The sequence below is a fragment of the Pan paniscus genome, chromosome 20 (assembly GCF_029289425.2).
Source record: "Pan paniscus chromosome 20, NHGRI_mPanPan1-v2.0_pri, whole genome shotgun sequence".
NCBI lineage: Eukaryota > Metazoa > Chordata > Mammalia > Primates > Hominidae > Pan > Pan paniscus.
This window is the reverse complement of record NC_073269.2, coordinates 62,282,359-62,303,097: the sequence shown is the minus strand read 5'-3', so window position 1 is coordinate 62,303,097 and position 20,739 is coordinate 62,282,359. Positions and strand designations below refer to the sequence as shown.

General features: G+C 43.6%; 1 protein-coding gene across 1 annotated transcript in view; it reads right to left on the bottom strand.

Annotated features, from left to right (window-relative positions):
- NLRP5 (NLR family pyrin domain containing 5) overlaps positions 1-20,120 on the bottom strand; it is a 63,688-nt gene extending 43,568 nt beyond the window's left edge. The window contains exons 1-5 of the mRNA XM_003809864.5: positions 19,145-20,120; positions 18,931-18,951; positions 14,780-15,159; positions 10,028-10,093; positions 3,091-3,147 (exon numbers count right to left, since the gene is read on the bottom strand). Coding sequence (XP_003809912.3) covers positions 3,091-3,147; positions 10,028-10,093; positions 14,780-15,159; positions 18,931-18,951; positions 19,145-19,185 — 565 coding nt within the window. The 5' untranslated portion in view covers positions 19,186-20,120. The remainder of the gene's footprint in view (positions 1-3,090; positions 3,148-10,027; positions 10,094-14,779; positions 15,160-18,930; positions 18,952-19,144) is intronic.
- Positions 20,121-20,739: the final 619 nt, after the last annotated feature.

Genomic DNA, 20,739 nt, shown 5'->3' with positions numbered 1-20,739 from the left:
AGGAGAATAACTTGAACTTTGGAGGCAGAGGTTGCAGTAAGCTGAGATCATGCCACTGCACTCCAAAAATAATAATAAGAATACAAAAACTAAATGAGGGGCAAAACCTACAGTTAAGAATTAAGGATCTTAGGATCTTAGAGCCAGATTTTGTGGTACGTGCCTGTAGTCCCAGCTACTTGGGAGGCTGAGGCAGGAGAATCACTTGAGTCCAGCAGTTTGAGGCTGTAGTGAGCTACGGTTGTGCTTGTGGATAGCCACTGCATTGTAGTCTCAGCAATACAGCAAAACTCACTCTCTTAAAAAAAGAATTGGATTTGAATTAGACACAGGATTCAAATGTGAGTTGTCATAAACTATTTGTAAGATCTTCATCAAGTTACTGAAGTTAAATGTTTCTGTATGCTCATCTAGAAAAGCAAAGAAATTGTTCTTATGTTGTCGAGTTGCTGTGGAGATGATTTGGTAGAGTAATAACACAGCCTCTGGCATACAGTAGCTACCACTGACTCAGAATAACCACTATATATATTTATCAGGAAATAGTTACCATGTGAGGCTAAATACAAATTCGTCTTAGGATATATGAGAAGAGATTTGCCATTTTAAAGAACAATCATTAGGGTGGTCTTTGTCTTGTCAATTAGAGAAAAATTATAGATTTTTTAAAATCACAAACAGAATAAAAACCATTTAAGGATTTTTAAGCATGGGAGTAAAGTTACAGGTGTAAATTTTTAGATCGCCTTGGTTATTGTATGAAAAATTGATTGTATGTAAAAGTGGATTGCGTTTGAGACGCAAATGAAATGCCTTTAAATACAGCAGATGGGAAGAACTGTGTAAAAATGGGTCATATATTACAGGTAGAGACCATATGATCTTCTGATTTGCTAGATATAAGGTGGAGAAAATAAATATTAAAAAATACAGCTACTCAGGAAGTCGAGGCACGAGAACTGCTTAAACCTGGGACGTGGAGGTTGCAGTGAGCCAAGATTGCGCGACTGCACTCCATCCTGGGAGACAGAGTGAGACTCCATCTCAAAACCAAACAAACAAACAAAAAATGACTAAGCTTTTGGTGTAAATGACCAGGCATATAGTGATGCTATTTACCGATATGGAAAACATTGAAGGCAGATATCAAATGAACGCTCCACCCAACAGCAGAAAATATGCCCTTCTCAACTGCAAACAGACCTTCTTCAAGATAGATATATCAGGCATAAAACATGCTTCAAGTTTATGTTCCTTGAAATTATACAAAGTATGCTCTCTTAACACAATGAAATAAGATTAGAAATCAGTCAGAAAATTTGAAAATTTCCAAATATATGGAAGTGAAGCCACACAATCCTCAATAGGTCAAAGGGGAAACAAAAGGGAATTAAATACTTTGAAATGAGTGGAAACAAAACACAGCAATATTTACGGCGTGTAGGTAGAGCCGTGCATAAAGGAAAATTTATAGCCATAAATGCCTAAGAAAGATCTGAAATATAATATAACTTCCCACCTTAAAGTAGGAAAGAACCCCCTTTGGGGTTAGTGAGTAGCAAACTGACCCCAAAACAGGCAGAGAAAGGGAATAAAGAAGTAAACAAAATACAAGATGGAAATACCGTAGAGAAAACAAACCTACCAGTTTGTTCTTTGAAAAGAACAAAATTGACAGACCTTTAGCCAGACTGACCAAGGAAAAAAAGAGACAGCTAAAATTACTGGAGTCAGGAATGAAAGAGGGTCACAACTAACAGCCTTAAAGAAATGAAAGGGATTTTGGCTGGGCGCAGTGGCTCACGTCTGTAATCCCAGCACTTTGGGAGGCCGAGCCGGGCAGATCACGAGGTCAAGAGATTGAGACCATCCTGCCTAACACGGTGAAACCCCATCTGCACTAAAAATACAAAAATTAGCTGGGCATGGTGGTGCACGCCTGTAATCCCAGCTACTTGGGAGGCTGAGGCAGGAGAATCACTTGAACCCAGGAGGCGGAGCTTGCAGTGAGCTGAGATCGCGCCACTGCACCCCAGCCTGGGCAACAGAGCAAGACTCCCTTAAAAAAATGTGGTATATATACACAATGGGTTATTCAGCCCTAAAACATACGGGAAATTCTGTCATTTGCTATGACATTGAGGAACCTAGAGGACATTATGTTAAGTGAAGTAAGCCAGGCACAGAGAAATACCAGAGGATCTGACATGTGGAATCTAAAAATGTCGAACTCAGAATTGGAGGGTAGAACGGTGGTTACCAGAGGCTGGTGGGGCAGAGAGTGGACCGGGAAAGTTGGAAAACATTAGTCAACAGGTACAAAGTTACAGCTAGACAAGAGGAGTAAGTTCTGGTATTCTATTGCACAACGTGGTGACTGGTTAATAACAATGTATATTTCAAAATAGCTAAGAGGATTTTAAATGTTCTCAGCACAGCTGGGTGTGGTGGCTCAAGCTTGTAATCCCAGCACTTTGGGAGGCTGAGGCGGGTGGATCACCTGAGGTCGGGAGTTCCAGACCAGCCTGACCAACATGCAGAAACCCTGTCTCTACTAAAAATACAAAATTAGCTGGGTGTGGTGGTGCACACCTGTAGCCCCAGCTACTTGAGAGGCTGAGGCAGAATAATCGCTTGAACCCGGGAGGCGGAGCTGGCAGTGAGCCGAGATCACACCATTGCACTCCAGCCTGGGCCACAAGAAAAGAACTCCATCTCAAAATAAATAAATAAGTAAAAATAAAATGTTCTCAGCACAAAGAATATTTGAGGTGATGGATACATTAGTTACCCTGATTTGAACATTCTACAATATATACGTGTATTGAAACCTCACGCCCCATAAGTATATACAATTCTTATTTTTCAGTTAAAAATAAAAAACTGTAGTGAAAATAATCGTAGTGAACACGCAAGGTTCTGTCCATGGTGCTGATCCCAAGATCTCTTAGGGAAGAGGGACTCACACACCAGAGACAAATGAGGATGAAGAAAGGGAAAGTGGATTTCCCCGTCGTTTGAACTACATGGACTTCTCTCACCCAACTTTCTTCTAGGAGGGCAAGAAATGAATAGATCTATTTCATTCACCTTGTTCTTTTGTCTCGGCAGCTGTGGCACTATCTTGTTGCACAGCTTGTGAAATTCCTGCAAAAGAGAAGGGAGAAGAATCAACACAAACGTACTGTGTATATTATTCAAATCAGAGATGTTGGACACCCCAGATAAACTTAGTCATGCCATAGTTAATTTTCTGACCAGTTTAGAGCACAGAACCACTGGCTCAGCGGCAGGGCAGTGTGCGCCAGTAACATAAGCACTAGATTCAAGATCTGACGATTCAAAATCAAAAGTATTTCTATACACTGGCAGTAAACAAAATAAAATGAACAACGCCAGGCACAGTGGCTCACTCCTGTAATACCAACACTTTGGGAGGCTGAGGCGGGCGAATCTTTTGAGGTCAGGGGTTTAAGACCAGCCTGGCCAACATGGTGAAACCCCGTCTCTACTCAAAATTCAAAAAAATTAGCCAGGCATGGTGGCGTGTGCCTGTAATCCCATCTACTGGAAGGCTGAGGCAGGAGAATTGCTTCAACCCAGGAGGCAGAGGTTGCAGTGAGCCGAGATCACACCACTCCAGCATGGGCAAAAAGAGCGAAACTCTGTCCAAAAAAAATACAAACAAAACAAAAACAAACAAAACAAAACAAAAACAAAACAAACACTCCACACTTATAATGGCATAGAACAAAATATTTCAGGACAAATTTAACAAATGAAATGAGAGACTTGTATCCTGAAAGCCACAAACGTAACCAAAAAAAATTAAGAAAACCCTAAATTAATGGAAAGACCACCTTGTGTCCATGGGTTGAAGACTTAATGTTGTTACTGTGTCATATACCCAACATTAATCTACATGACATAATGCAATCTTCATCAAAATCCCAGCTACCTTTTTTTGTTTGCAGAAATTGTAAAGCTGATTGATACTAAAAGTCACATGGAAATTCAAGAGACCCAGAATAGCCAATCTATCTTCAAGTCAAGTTGGAGAATCACACTTTGAGTTCAAAACTATAAAGCAACAGTAATTAAGTCAGTGTGGTTCAGGCACAAGGTCAGATATAGAGATCAATGGAATAGACTGGAAAGTTTAAAAATAATCCCATATATCTGTGATTTTAGACAAGAATATCTAGACAATGATAAAGAATAGTGTTTTCAATAAATATTGCTGGAGAACTGGTTATCTACACACAAAAGGATGAAGTTGAACCCTCTACTTCATGCTATATACAAAATTAACTCAAAATGTTTAAAGACCTACATGTTTTTAAGAGCTGTAACTACAAAATCCTTAAGAGGAAATATTGGTATAAACCTTCCGATTTTGGGTTAAGCAATTTTTTTTTTTTTTTGAGATGGAGCGTTTCTCTGTCACCAGGCTGGAGTGCAATGGCACGATCTTGGCTCACTGCAACCTCCACCTCCTGGGTTCAAGCAATTCCCCTGACTCACTCTCTCAAGTAGCTGGGACTACAGGCAAGTGCCACCATGCCCGGCGGATTTTTTTGTATTTTAGTAGAGACAGGGTTTCACCATGTTGGCCAGGAGGGTCTGGATATCCTGATCTTGTGATCCACCGCCTGGGCCTCCTAAAGTGCTGGGATTACAGGTATAAGCCACCGTGCCCAGCTGGGTTAAACAATTTTTTAAAGATATAACACCAAAAGCACAATCAAGGAAATAAATTTGTCTTCATAAAATAAAAGCCCGCTATGCTTCAAAGGACAGTATCAGGAATGTGAAAAGACAACTCAGAGAACAGGGGAATATATAAAATTATGTCTCTACATAATCTAGATGATAAAACCTAAGTATTGCAAGTCAACAATATAATGAAGTTAAAAACGGACCAAGGATTTGAATATACATTTCTCTGAAGACATAGAAGTGGCCAATTAGCACATGAAAAGATTCTGAACATAATTACGGAAATTCAAATCAAAACCACAGTGAATGTTTCATACCTACTAGGATGGTTACAATAAAAAAATAGAGGAGCAAATGTTACTGTAGCTTTCATTAAGGTGTTGTTGAGGATGCAAACTGGTGCAGTCACTTAAGAAAAACCATTTGGCAGCTCCTCAAAAAGTTAAACAGAGTTGCCATATGACCCACCACTTCTACTCCTAGGTATAGGCCTCCCTGAATCGAAAACACGTCTACACAAACACACACGTGGGAATCCATAGCTGCATCGTTCATAATAGCAAACAAACAAACAAACAAACAAAAAACACAAAACAAAACCAAACCCAAATGTCCATCATGTGATAAATGAACAAGAAGCGGTATATACATAAAAGGAATACTGTTCAGCCATAAAAAGTTATGAAGTCCTGAGACAGGCTATGATATTGACAAATCTTTAAAACATTATGTTAAAATCCCAGTACTTTGGGAGGCTGAGGTGGGCAGATCACAAGGTGAGGAGATCGAGACCAGCCTGGCTAACACTGTGAAACCCCATCTCTACTAAAAATACAAAAATTAGCCGGGCGGGGTGGTGGGTGCCCAGCTACCCAGGAGGCTGAGGCAGGAGAATGGCGTTAACCAGGGAGGCGGAGGTTGCAGTGAGCCGAGATCGCGCCACTGCACTCCAGCCTGGGCAACAGAGCAAGACTCCGTCTCAAAAGAAAAACATTATGTTAAATGAAGAAAGCCAATCACACAATATAATTGTCTGATTTCATTTACATGGCAAGTCCAGAAGAGGCAAAATTCACAGACACAAAGTGGATGAATGGTTTCCAGGGGCTGGGTATGGGGGAGTGATGGCTAACAGGTATGTGGTTTTCTGGGGTGATGAAAATTTCCTGAAATTAGATAGCAGTGATGGTTACACAACTTTGTTAATAAAATAAAACACTGAATTGTATTAAGATGAATTTTATGATATATGAATTTTCTCTCAACTTTAAAAAAGCAAGGAAAGTATATAAAGAGATTACAGACCAGTTCACTCAAACACAGACGCCAAATTTGAAGTGACTTATCAGCAAACTGTATCAGAAGTGTATCAAAGGTATGTAATGGTGCTTATTTCACAGGTATTCCAGGAAAGCAACAGCAGTTTAACACTTGAAAGAAGGCTGTAAGTGTCATTCATTACAATAACAGGTTCTGGGAAAATAATTGTAAGATCGTTCCAAATTATGCAAAAGTAAGACAGGCCAATTTTGTCCACCTTGTCTCTGCTGAAGGATTTTTTTTTTTGGGTTATAGAAATGTCCTAAGACTGGATTATGGTAATAGGTTCATGTTTATAAATTTTCGAATTGTATTCTCAAGATTTTACGATATGTAAACCTGAATCGAGTTATCTGGAAAAAAAAAAAAAAAAAGGCCAAGGCGCAGTGGCTCATGCCTGTAATCTCAGCACTTTGGGAGGCCAAGGCAGGCGGATCACGAGGTCAGGAGTTCGAAGGCAGCCTGGCCAACATGGTGAAACCCCATCTCTACTAAAAATACAAAAAATTAGCCGGACATGGTGGCAGGTGCCTATAGTCACAGCTACTTGGGAGGCTGAGGCAGGAGAATGGTGTGAACCTGGGAGGTGGAGCTTGCAGTGAGCCCAGACTGCACCACTGCACTCCAGCCTGGGTGACAGAGCAAGACTCTGTGGGAGAAAGAAAAAAAAAAAAAAAGCAGCCACTACGGGAAGAACACCTTTCCTTGTGGGGGTGGATTTATATTAGGAGCTATGTCTTGAGCATCATAATACATTCAATCTATTAGACTAAATAGATTCACCACGTAAGAGATGAAAGAATCTGAACTTACATAGAATTTATAAGATCTAGGCTGGGTGTGGTGGCTCATGCCTGTAATCCTAGCACTTTGGGAGGCCGAGGTGGGTGGATCACCTGAGGTCAGGAGTTCTAGGCCAGCCTGACCAATATGGTGAAACCCCATCTTTACCAAAAATACAAAAATTAGCCAGGCATGGTGGTGCATGTGTGTAATCCCAGCTACTTGGGAGGCAGACAGGAGAATCACTTGAACCTGGGAGGCAGAGGCTGCAGTGAGCCAAGATCAAGCCATTGCACTCCAGCCTGGGCAATGGAGCGAGACTATCTAGGCGGGAAAGAAAAAAAAAATAGGAAAAGAAAAAAGATCTAACACAAAGATGACATCTCAGTCTGGAAAGAAAAAAAAAAAAATCAGGCTTTCTGTTGGCTGATCTTCCTTGGGCAAATCTGTCTCTCTGGGCTTTGGAGTCGTCATACGTACGATGTTGACTTCAGATGGATGTATCTTATTGTCTTCTCTAGAGTTTTGTAATAGATTTACAGAAATAAATTTCACAAATCATACAATTCACCCATTGAAAGTGTACAATCATGATTGAGAATATTCAGATTGTAACCATCAGTACAATTTTAGAACGTTTTAATCACCCTCAAAGAGAAAAACCCTGCCCTCTTAGTCCTCACCCTCTAAGTTTCCCCATTCACCCCAGCCCTAGGCAACCACTAATCTAGTATTTAAATGGATTTGCCGATTCTAGACATTTTATATGAATGGAATCATTCAATATATATCTTTTTGTGATGGTTTCCTTCACTTAGCCTAGTGTCTTCAAGGTCCATCTTGTAGCATACATTAGTGTGTGTATGTATGTGTATACATATATCTATCTATCTATCTATCTATATATATATTTTAAAGACATAGTCTCATTTTATCACCCAGGCTGAAGTGCAGTGGCACAATCATGGCTCAATGCAGCCTCAACCCCCCTGGACTCAAGCAATCCTCCTGCCTCAGCCTCCCAAGTAGCTGGGACTATACGTGCGCACTCCCACACTCAGCTAATTTTTTGGTAGACGTGGGGTCTTGCTACATTGCCCAGGTTGGTCTCGAACTCCTGGGTTCGAGCAATCTGCCTGCCTCAGCCTCCCAAAGTGCTGGGATTACAGGTATGAGTCACCGTGTCCAGCCACATCATTCCTTTTTATGCCAAATAATATACTATTATATACATATACCACATTTGATTCTATAGCTTGATAAAAAACAACTGCATTTATTGGGTTGGCTTAGTTTCAAGGGATTTTTTTTTTTTTGAGACAGAGTTAAGCTCTTGTTTCCCAGGCTGAAGTGCAGTGGTTCACCACAACCTCTACCTCCTGGGTTCAAGTGATTCTCCTGCCTCAGCCTCTCGAGTAGCTGGGATTACGGGCACGTGCCACCATGCCTGGCTAGTTTTTTTTTTTTCCCTGTATTTTTAGTAGAGATGGGGTGTCTCCATGTTGGTCAGACTGGTCTCGAACTCCCGACCTCAGGTGATCCACCCACCTTGGCCTCCCAAAGTGCTGGGATTACAGGCGTGAGCCACCGCGCCCAGCCTTTGAGGGACATCTTTCCATACCCAGCCCATCAGGAGCAACAATGAAGGCCTGTGATCCCCTATGATGTAAGCTCCTTGAGGGTAGAGTGTCTGTCTCTGATGGCCTTCATCTTTGTACATGGATAACACCTGTAGTCAGGTCTTTCTGGCACAAGCCCACCTTGCCTCAATTTAACCATGTGAGACTTTGGTGTGCATTGAGCTTCTGGGTCTCACTGCATGACTAACGACAGTCAGTACCACATAGGATTGAGAAGCGTGGGCTAAAGCACTGGCACGGTGCGTGATCCACGTGGTCTCGAGAAGTGGTAGTTCTCGTGTCCAGGAGCAGCTCAGAGGGATCTCCTAATGTGGCTGATGGCAAGACCCCCGGCTTTTGTCAGGTTTGTTTCAGTCCTACTATCAAGGTTACTCTGTGTGTTTATTTTACGCTCTCTCTAAGCCACCATTCGGTAACTTATAAAACCTCTGAGACACAGTCCTATCACATGAAGGATAACACGTCACACTCACCCGGTGAAGCCTAGATTGACATCAAACTGTGAGCAATGTAGAACCTTTGGGACTCAGAGCCTCTGACTCAGATGCCAGTTACTCAGATGTTAGCTTTGAAGAGCTCTTTCCCACCCACAGCCTGAGCAAAGCTCCATCAAAACGAGGTTGGTTTCAACCCCTTCCAAACCAGGTTAGGTTTCACGGTCAACACTGGCTGCTGGGAGCTGAGCAAGATGGTGGCGGCGCAGGTAGCAGCAGAGAATTCATGGTGTCTACGCAGCCTGCCTTTCTCCCTGTGTGTTTTGCCTTCCCCGGTGTCATCTTAGTTTTTCGGTTTGTCTTTCCTGTCCCACAACGTGTGAATTTCATGAACACGTGTGCTTCGGCCAACGATGTATTGTAAATATGCAGAGCAGTGGCTGGCATGAGGTCAGTGCTCAAATGTTTGGGGAATTGTACTGAATCTGGTTTCATGCTATCTGATTCTTTCCACCAAAGCCTCCCACTGGGTTATTGGGAGGAGCTTGTCATAGTGGGGTCATAAGGTTACCCAAACTGAAGATGATGGGAAGTCCTCAAGTTTTAAGAAAGCCTGAAGACCACAGAACTTTTTTTTTTTTTGAGATGGAGTCTCGTTCTGTCACCCAGGCTGGAGTGCAGTGGCGTGATCTTGACTCACTGTAACCTCTGCCTCCCAGGTCCAAGCGATTCTCCTGCCTCCACCTCCCAAGTAGCTGGGATTACAGGCACCCACCACCACATCTGGCTATTTTTTTGTATTTTTAGTAGAGACGAGGTTTCACCATGTTGGCCAGGCTGGTCTTGAACTCCTGACCTCAGGGGATCTGCCCCCGCCTCGGTCTCCCAAAGTACTGGGATTACAGGTGTGAGCCACTGGGCCTGGCCCCAGGCCACAGAACTCTTCAACTTGGAAAGAGAAATACCAGAATTACCAGATCCTCAGAACCTATCCGATCAGCTAATGGTAGGGTAGTTAGACTAGAAAGAACACTAGACTATCAGAAGTCATGATTCTAACCCCTAGAGATGCAAACTGGCTGCCATGTGTCTTTAAGCACATCCTATTTCCCCCAACTCCACCCCACTAACCTGGTACTTTTTCCTTGCTTGGTCCTTGGTCAGTCGTCGTTGCTTCAGGATCTTCTGGTGAATGTCCTGCAAGACAAAGAAAAAGGGAGATTGGCCTCAATGAAGTCACTGTAATTACCCAAGCCAAGGATAAGAATGTCCTGTGTCCAAATTATGGAGGGGAACCAAGACAAACCTCAGGATCTCAGTTTATTCCATGATTGGCCTATAACGGAGACAACAGAGTCAGACTTTCCTGAGCCAGCAGAAGCACACTGAAGAAACAGAGGTTTATGAATTCTCTGGCCATTTTGCTGGATGGCCTTGGGTAAGTCACACAATGAGGTTAATTATGGTGATTTTTCTTTTCAGGAGTCCTCCTCAAGACCTGTCTTGAACTCCAGACCCAGTTAGTCAATGACTCACTAGATGCCTATGAGTTACCCAAATACAGGTACCTTCAACAACTTACAAGGTCCAAGCTTGACTACCCATCCCCCAATCTACTTTTTGCAAAACATCTCTTCCATGAGGTGAGGCCATGGAACCCCATCCACCCAGTTTATCATGCCAGAAACTTGGGGATCACCCATGACACTGCGTTCTCTCTCTCTGCATTTAGTTCTTAAAAACTGTCTTGTGGCCAGGCGCGGTGGCTCACGCCTGTAATCCCAGCACTTTGGGAGGCCGAAGCAGGTGGATCACGAGGTCAGGAGATCGAGACCATCCTGGCTAACATGGTGAAACCCCGTCTCTACTAAAAATACAAAAAATTAGCCGGGCGTGGTGGCAGGCGCCTGTAGTCCCAGCTACCAGGGAGGCTGAGGCAGGAGAATGGCGTGAACCCGGGAGGCGGAGCTTGCAGTGAGCCGAGATCGCGCCACTGCACTGGGCGACAGCCCAGCCTGGGCGACAGAGCAAGACTCTGTTTCAAACACACACACACACACACACACACGTGCACACACACACACACAAACTGTCTTGTACACTTCGGAAGCATCTTCCATTTCTACTTCTTTCTGTGCCATCACCCTATTCCAAGCCACCTTTATTTATCTCATGGACAGTAGAAAGACCTCAAACTCGTCTCCCTGTGTTTATTCCACAACTCCCTCTGGGTCACTCAACACTTTTGCAACAGTGCTGAAATGAAAGTTTGATGATTTCTATTACCACCCCTTTCAAACTATGTAATTGCTTCTACTTGCTATTACAAGTATTTTCAAGATGCCATGTTGTCTGACTTCTAGTCCCTCCGTCTTCACCTCCTGCTCATTCTCCGTGGCCCAGCCAAACCCTCTGTTAAAGGCTTTGGGATGCCTCGACTTTATGCTCAGAATGTTTTTCTCTACCATGCTCAGGCAACTCGGCCAACTCCTCTTCTTCATTTGTCTCAGTCTAAAGCTTACTCCTTCTAGGAAGTGATTCTAAACTTCCCTCTCATCTGGAATAGGAACTGTAAGACTTTCTATAAAAAAAAAAAAAAAGACAGTCTCAATCTGTCGCCCAGGCTGGAGTGCAACGGCACAATCTCAGCTCACTGCAACCTCCGCCTCCCAGCTTCAAGCGATTCTCCTGCCTCAGCCTACCTAGTAGCTGGGATTACAGGTGCCTGCCACTACACCTGGCTAATTTTTTGTATTTTTAGTAGAGACAGGGTTTTACCGTGTTAGACAGGCTAGTCTTGAACTCCTGACCTCAAGTGATCCACCCGCCTAGGACTCTCAAAGTATTGGGATTACAGGCGTGAGCCACGGTGCCCAGCCATAAGACATTTTTATATACAATTTTTAAAAAATTTTATTTTAGGCCAGGCGCAGTGGCTCACACCTGTAATCCCAGAACTTTGGGAGGCCAAGGTGGGCGGATCACAAGGTCAGGAGATCGAGACCATCCTGGCTAACAAGGTGAAACCCCTTTCTCTACTAAAAATACAAAAAATTAGCCAGGAGTGCTGGCGGGCACCTGTAGTCTCAGCTACTCAGGAGGCTGAGGCAGGAGAATGGCATGAACCCGGAAGGTGGAGCTCGCAGTGAGCCGAGATTGCGCCACTGCACTCCAGCCTGGGCAACAGAGCCAGACTCCGTCTCAAAAAAAAAAAAAATTTTATTTTAAATACGGAGTCTCGCTCTGTCACCCAGGCTGGAGTGCAGTGGCGCGATCTTGACTCACTGCAACCTCTACCTCCCGGGTTCAAGTGATTCTCCTGCCTCAGCCTCCCAAGTAGCTGGGATTACAGGTGTGTGCCACCATGCCTGGCTAATTTTTGTATTTTTAGTAGAGACAGCATTTCACCATGTTGGCCAGGCTGGTCTCAAACTCCTGACCTCAAATGATCCACCCACCTTGGCCTCCCAGAATGCTGGGATTACAGGCATTAGCCACAACCACCTGGCCTATACCATCCTTTTTTTTTTAAAATTATACTTTAAGTTCTAGGGTACATGTGCACAACGTGCAGGTTTGTTACATATGTATACATGTGCCATGTTGGTGTGCTGCACCCATTAACTCGTTATTTACATTAGGTATATCTCCTAATGCTATCGCTCCCCCCTCCCCCCACCCCACAACAGTCCCTGGTGTGTGATGTTCCCCTTCCTGTGTCCAAGCGTTTTCATTGTTCAATTCCCACCTATGAGTGACAACATGCGGTGTTTGGTTTTCTGTCCTTGTGATAGTTTGCTGAGAATGATGGTTTCCATCTTCATCCATGTCCCTATAAAGGACATGAACTCATCCTTTTTTATGGCTACCATTCATTTTTAAAGTTGCCCATTTCTTTCTCTCTACCTCATGGAAAACTGCAAATCTCTGACACTAGACATATGAGAATTTAAACATATGCCACGGTAGATGAATGTTCAACAATCAATCTCATCTTTGCCACTTATTAGCCCATGAAGTTGGTCAAGTTATGTAACTTGTAAGATCCTCTATCACAGCTTCAGCCATGGGGAACCCATTTCACTGGGTGGGGTTGAGAGTCAGATGGTGGGGACATGACAGTTTCAGTGCAGTGCTGACTTGATAAACCCTAGCTCTCATTTTTATGCACTCTCTTCCTGGGAATAATACCCTCATGCCCTCCACACTGGGCCTTTCCAAGCTCAGGAGAGAGAGCCCTTGAAGCGTTTTGCAGCTAATGCTGCTGAGCTGCATCCAGGTCACGGATGTGCAGGCATGCCACCTGCGTGTGTGTGTGTATAAGTATATATGTGTGTATAGGCATGCCACCTGCATGTGTGCATGTGTATAAATATATATGTGTGTACAGGCATGCCACCTGCGTGTGTGTGTGTGTGTATAAATATATATGTGTATAGGCATGCCACCTGCGTGTGTGTGTATAAATATGTGTGTGTATATAAAAAATATATGTGTATATGTGTGTGTATATGTGTATATACAAATATATGTGTATATATAAAAATATATGTGTATATGTGTGTGTATATGTGTATATGTATATATAAATATATGTGTGTATATAAAAAAATATGTGTATATGTGTGTATGTATGTGTATATATGTGTGTATATATATGTGTGTATATATAAAAATATATGTGTATATGTGTATGTGTGTGTGTATGTGTATATATAAATATATGTGTGTATATATAAAATATATGTGTGTATGTGTGTGTATGTGTATATATAAATATATGTGTGTATATATAAAAATATATGTGTATATGTGTGTGTATATGTGTGTGTGTATATATTATATATATATATATATATTTTTTTTTTTTTTTTTTTTTTTTTTTGAGACACAGTCTCACTCCGTTGCCCAGGCTGGAGTGCAGTGGCATGATCTCGGCTCACTGCAACCTCTGCCTCCTGGATTCAAGTGATTCTCCTGCCTCAGTCTCCTGAGTAGCTGGGATTACAGGCATGTGCCACGACGCCTGGCTAATTTTTTGTATTTCTAGTAGAGACGGGGTTTCTCCATGTTGGCCAGGCTGGTCTCGATCTCTTGACCTCAGGTGATCCACCCACCTCAGCCTCCCAAAGTGCTGGGATCACAGCCGTGAGTCACTGCATCCAGCCCACACCTGTATTTGTAGGGCCAATTCAAGGGCTCAGTCAAGGGATTTGTTTTCAGTCTACAGTTGGAGAGATTCTCTAGATAAAAAAGAACTGCTATTTTCTAAATGACCTTTCTCCTAAGTACCCTAAAATAATCATAGAATCTGATCCGAATTCTTGCTGCACTACGGACACCAATAGCCCAAGAAAGTCCAAGCCTCAGATGAGCACCTGGAACCTCAGTCCTTCATCCCACGGCCAAGCACGAGACTCGCACCAAACGACTACCAGTGTTATCAACCAATGAGGTTCTTAGCCACTTTCTATGCATTACACATTATTGAACTTTTGCAATGGCACACACAGTAACACATTTCCTGTTCCAAGATGTGGGATCCAAGGGTCAGAACAAAAGGAGACATGCCCGAAGTCTCACAACCGACCCGTGATAGCGCCAGAGCTCAAGCTTAGCACTTACAACTCAAATCCTATTAACTTCAATGAAGTCCGTGTGGGTGGAGCCGTTGTCTACCCATTTCTCCCTCCTCCATTATTTTACAGGCTAGAGACTACAATGATTTCTAGCCAATGACTATGACCAATGAGATCCTTCTCACGGCTCAGACTCACACTGCAGAGGTGGACCCGGTTACTGAACAACGATTCTTCCCTGTTCCCATGAGAACCTGAAATCACCTCCCCTCCCTGCCCTAGACTTGTCCCAAGTCTCGCTTACTTTTCATGTCATCCCGTGCCTTCTCCGAGAGGGTTCGCAGGTTCATGTTTTCAAAGATGCTAATGGACGTAGCCCAGGCCAGCGATGCTCCGTAATACTCATGCAAGAGGAGTGCCAGACATTCCACGTTGGCATTCTCGATTTCAAACTGTGGAATAGAGCATGTGGTCGATTCTGAAGATTTCTTCTTTAGTAATTCCTTGAATGTCTGAAATTCTTCCTTGTCTAGCTCATAGAGACACCACTGCAGCCCGTAGCTGGAAAAGGTGAGCGATTTGTCTCCTTCCATCTTGATACAAGGCTGAGAACTCAGGTTTTGGGGGAAAAGTGGATTCTTTGGTAATATAGAGCAAGTAGGACCTGTGGAAAGAGTGACAAGACTTAAAAGAGGATCTTGCAGCAAATTCTCAAGTAGATACAACTAATGTCAATCACCTCACTAGATGAACGGCCTTCTGTTTTCAATTCATCATGGACGAAGCATTTGTTGCCACAATATCTGTTTATCCTATTACTAGACATCAGTGCTGGGACATTTTGTTGTCTGTACCCTTAGTTCCCAAACAGCATCTTAGAATAAAATTGGACATGCATGCCACAGATGCTCTTAGCTAGTATGTCATACTCAAAAACACTGGCAATGGCCAGGTGCAGTGGCTCACGCCTGTAATCCCAGCACTTTGGGAGGCCAAGGCAGGTGGATCACTTGAGGTCAGGAGTTCAAGACCAGCCTGGCCAACATGGTGAAACTCCATCTCCATTAAAAATATAAAAAAATTAGCCAGGAGTGGTGGCACATGCCTGTAATACCAGCTACTCAGGAGGCTGAGGCAGGAGAATCACTTGAATCTGGAAGGCGAAGGTTGCAGTGAGCCGAGACTGCACCATTGCACTCCAGCCTGGACAAGAGTGAAACTCCATCTCAAAAAACAAACAAAAAACCACTGGCATGTGTCTTTATAGCAGCATGATTTATAATCCTTAGGGTATATACCCAGTAATGGGATGGCTGGGTCAAATGGTATTTCTAGTTCTAGATCCCTGAGGAATTGCCACACTGACTTCCGCAATGGTTGAACTAGTTTACGGTCCCACCAACAGTGTAAAAGTGTTCCTATTTCTCCACATCCTCTCCAGCACCTGTTGTTTCCTGACTTTTTAATGATCGCCATTCTAGTTTATAGCCGCACTATTAACAATAGCAAAGACTTGGAACCAACCTAAATGTCCAACAGCAATAGACTGGATTAAGAAAATGTGGCACATATACACCATGGAATACTATGCAGCCATAAAAAAGGATGAGTTCATGTCCTTTGTAGGGACATGGATGAAACTGGAAACCATCATTCTCAGCAAACTATCGCAAGGACAAAAAGCCAAACACCGCATGTTCTCACTCATAGGTGGGAATTGAACAATGAGAACACTTGGACACAGGAAGGGGAACATCACACACCAGGGACTGTTGTGGGGTGGGGGGAGGGGGGAGTGATAGCATTAGGAGATATACCTAATGCTAAATGATGAGTTAATGGGTGCAGCACACCAACATGGCACATGTATACATATGTAACAAACCTGCACTTTGTTCACATGTACCCTAAAACTTAAAGTATAATAATAATAAAATTAAAAAAAAAAACCACTGGCAAATAGATTCCTACCAGTTACTAATAACCAGTTACAGGGTTCTTAGATCAGTTGATTTCTGTTACACCGGTTAACATCAGGTTCCATAAACACAGTAAACAGTTTTGGTGTAAAAATAAACTGCTGAATACTTAAAAGTCATATCTGATAAGGGATTTATATCTAGATAATATACATGCACTAAAAGGGAGACGATCCAATTTAATATGGGCAAAGGGTCTGAATATCCGTTTCTCCAAAGAAGCTACGCAAATGGCTAATGAGCACATGAAAAGATTAATGTCGTAAATCACCATCAGGACCAATTCTATCCCTACCTGCTAACTCATTTTATAGGTGCACGTCCAGGACCTCTGCTATCAATTACCTCTCTGAGTTGTCTAGAAGCCTGGTCTATGATGACATCAAAATGTAGCCATTGTTATAAGGCCCCAGGAATAATTCCTAAATCTCTCAAATTTCCTTTTCTCTTGTCATTGTAAGAGCCCTATAAATACTGACAGCCAGTACTGGTTGGCCAGTTTGAGCAAATCTTCTTTCCCCCCACCATTACTTTGTGGTAGACGACAAAGCAATCGAAGGAATACCATGTAATAAAACATTTTAAAGACTCAGGTAGACAGCAGCTTGTCATTGTCTGAGGGGTGGTATTGGTGTGAGTTCACCCTTGCTTGCCATCTGTGCGTTTATAGTTTTTGAGCTAAACTTGCAGATACACAGTAAGGTCCTGTCATGTCACCTCCCTGGAACTGGAAGCATCCCACCAAGGTAAAAATCAGCCTGCAGGGTTTCTGTTAACACGGATTTTTGGCTCTGCTTGCTTAGACGGGGCACCTGCTTTATACTCCCTTGACCTGCAGGGACAAAGTTGTCCCCAGTATTTAGCCCCCGTCTTTCCTTCTGCCTACCATTCTTTCCATGGGAAAGTTTTAAGATGGGCTTGCTGAGATTACTTCAATTAATTAGGAGAGTCAGAAGATAAATTATAAAATACACAGAAGAAAATATTTAAAGGAGGGTAGAGGTGGGAGACAAGAGCCTAGAGATGTCATGGTAGCTAAAATCTATTCAATAAGCTGTGGTGTTTTTTGTTTGTTTGTTTGTTTTTTTAAATGACTGAGTCTTGCTGTTGCCCAGGCTGGAGTGCAGTGGTGCAGTCACAGCTCACTGCAGCCTTGAACCCCTGGGCTGAAGCAAGCTTCCCGCCTCAGCCTTCCTAGTAGCTGCGACCACAGGCTTGCTATCACTGCACCAGGCCTTTAAAAAAAAAAAAAGTAGAGACAAGGTGTCACTATGTTGCCCAGGCTGGTTTCAAACTCCTGGGCTCAAGTAATCCTCTTACCCCTGGCCTCCCAAAGTGTTGGGATTACAGGCATGAGCTACTGCGCCCAGCCAAATTTGAATATTTTCTTCTTCTTTTTTTCTTTTTGATAGAGTCTCACTCTGTCCCCAGGCTGGAGTGCAGTGGCATGATCTCTACTTGCTGCAAACCTCTGCTTCCTGGGTTCAATCGATTCTCCTGCCTCAGCCTCCCAAGTAGCTGGGATTACAGGCATGCACCACCATGCCTGACTAATTTTTGTGTTTTTAGTAGAGACAGGGTTTCACCATGTTGGCCAGGATGGTCTCGATCTCTTGACCTCATGATCCACCAGCCTCGGCCTCCCAAAGTGCTGAGATTATAGGCGTGAGCCACCACACCCGACCAAGTTTGAATATTTCTAACCCTGTTCTGATTTAGTAATTTAATATGCTTTACAAGATGAGGTGGCTGGGCGCGGTGGCTCACGTCTGTAATCCCAGCACTTTGGGAGGCCAAAGTGGGCGGATCACGAGGTCAGGAGATCGAGACCATCCTGGCTAACACGGTGAAACCCCATCTCTACTAAAAATGCAAAAAATTAGCCGGGCGTGGTGGCGGGTGCCTGTAGTCCCAGCTACTAGGGAGGCTGAGGCAGGAGAATGGTGTGAACCCAGGAGTCGGAGCTTGCAGTGAGTCAAGATCATGCCACTGCACTCTAGCCTGGGTGACAGAATGAGACTCTGTCTTAAAAAAAAAAAAAAAAAAAAAAACATGAGGTGATATATGTGGGTACACGTTTTCCCCTGGGACACAGGGGACATGTTATCATGAATATCCTCTTTATAGGAAGGGCCTCTGAAAACAGTGGCGAGGTAGCAGTCCCTGGACAATTGTCATTGAAAAGAGTGGAGAGGTGGCAGTCCCTGGAAAACTGTCATTGAGAAGAGCGGAGAGGTGGCCGTGCCTGGGCAACTGTCATTGAGAAGAGTGGAGAGGTGGCCGTCCCTGGACAACTGTCATTGAAAAGAGTGGAGAGGTGGCAGTCCCTGGACAACCATCATTGAGAAGAGTGGAGAGGTGGCCGTCCCTGGAAAACTGTCATTGAAAAGAGTGTAGAGGTGGCCATCCCTGGACAACTGTCATTGAAAAGAGTGGGGAGGCGGCAGTCCCTGGACAACTGTCATGGGTTGACCACCTCCCTGGAGAAGCTAATAGGCTTTTTCCTGCATTCTTTCACTTTCTTTCTACCCCGGGGAGTGTTCTGCTGCAACGGATTGCTAATAACATTGCAGCAGACAGCAGCGAGGGCAGGGAATTCGATCCGTGTGTCATGGTACCAAGGCTGAGGGTCAGTTTCCTCATAGGTAACTCAACTCTAAGAGGCTGTCGACTCATGTGATGCTCAGAGCAGAGCAACAGCTCCAAGTTCAAGTCCTCCTGCAACCTTCATGATAACATCCCCATGGAAAGTAACTGAACGTCTAAGGCTGGGCTCTCCTCTGGAAGCTGGAAATCAGAGTACCTGCCTCTTCAAGGGTTACTGTGGGGTTTCAGTGAAGCAACAAGTGAGCCGGTCAGAAGGGCTGGCACAGAGCATGCATGGGAACCCTGAACGCCACCTGCTCTAAAGCTACCTGCCAGACCGAGACGTCCTGAGCAGAAGAGTATGTTACGGTACACAAGCGCTCAGGCTTACGACGCTACTGCCGAGGCGGGCAGATCACCTGAGGTCAGGAGGTCGAGACCAGCCTGGCTAACATGGTGAAACCCCATTTCTACTAAAAATACAAAAAATTAGCCAGGCATGGTGGTGCACACCTGTAACCCCAGCTACTCGGGAGGCTGAGGCAGAAGAATCACTTGAACCTGGGAGGCAGAGGTTGCAGTGAGCCAAGATTGCGGCATTGCACTCCAGCTTGGGCAACAAGAGCAAAACTCTGTCTCAAAAAAAAAAAAGAAAAAAAAAGATTTAGTAGGATCTCAATTGTGTGGATTCTAAAACAATTAAATTCACAGCAGCAGAGAGAAGAATGGTGGTTGCCAGAGACTGGGGGATAAAATGGGGAAAAAGGAAATATTGATGAAAATGTACAAACAAGTTTCAGTCAGAGAAATGAGTTTTAGGGATCCCCTGCACAGCATGGCAACTAGAGTTAATGATGATGTATTTAACCTGCCATGGAATTCAAGAAAAGATTATTAATATATGCTCCAAAATTGCTAAAAGTAGACTTTAAACATCCTCACCACAAAAAGTAACTAAGGCGATGGACATGTTAGCTTTTTTCTGCCATGTATACATATATCAAAACATCGCATTGTACCTCGCAAATATATACAATTATTGTCAATTAAAAATAAAAGTGGATTTAGGATTGCTTCAATTTGTCAATCTGCAGGTGAGGCTAAAGTGTGTGTGTATATATATATATACACATATATATATACACACACATATATTTTGAGACGAAGGCTTGCATTGTCACCCGGGCTGGAGTACAGTGGCACAATCTCAACTCACTGCAACCTCCACCTCCCGGGTTCAAGCAATTCTCCTGTCTCAGCCTCCCGAGTAGCTGGGATTACAGGCACCTGTCACCATGCCCGGCTAATTTTTTGTATTTTTAGTAGAGACAGGGTTTCACTAGGTTGGCCAGACTGGTCTCGAACTCCTGACCTTGTGGCCCACCTGCCTCGGCCTCCCAAAGTGCTGGGATTACAGGCGTGAGCCACCACATCCGGCCTCATATATATTTTTAGAAACAGTGTCTCACTCTGTCCCTCAGGCTGGAGTGTGGTGACTATCATAGCTCACCATATAGCCTTGAACTCCTGGGCTCAAGTGATCTTCCTGCCTCAGACTCCCCAAGTAGCTGGGACTACAGGTGCACACAACCACACCTGGTTTCTTGTATTTTTATAATTTTAGAATGTCTGAAATTCAGGACTGAGATAAGATAAATCTAATCCAATCTTTGGAATTCCTACTTAATTTCATTAAAAG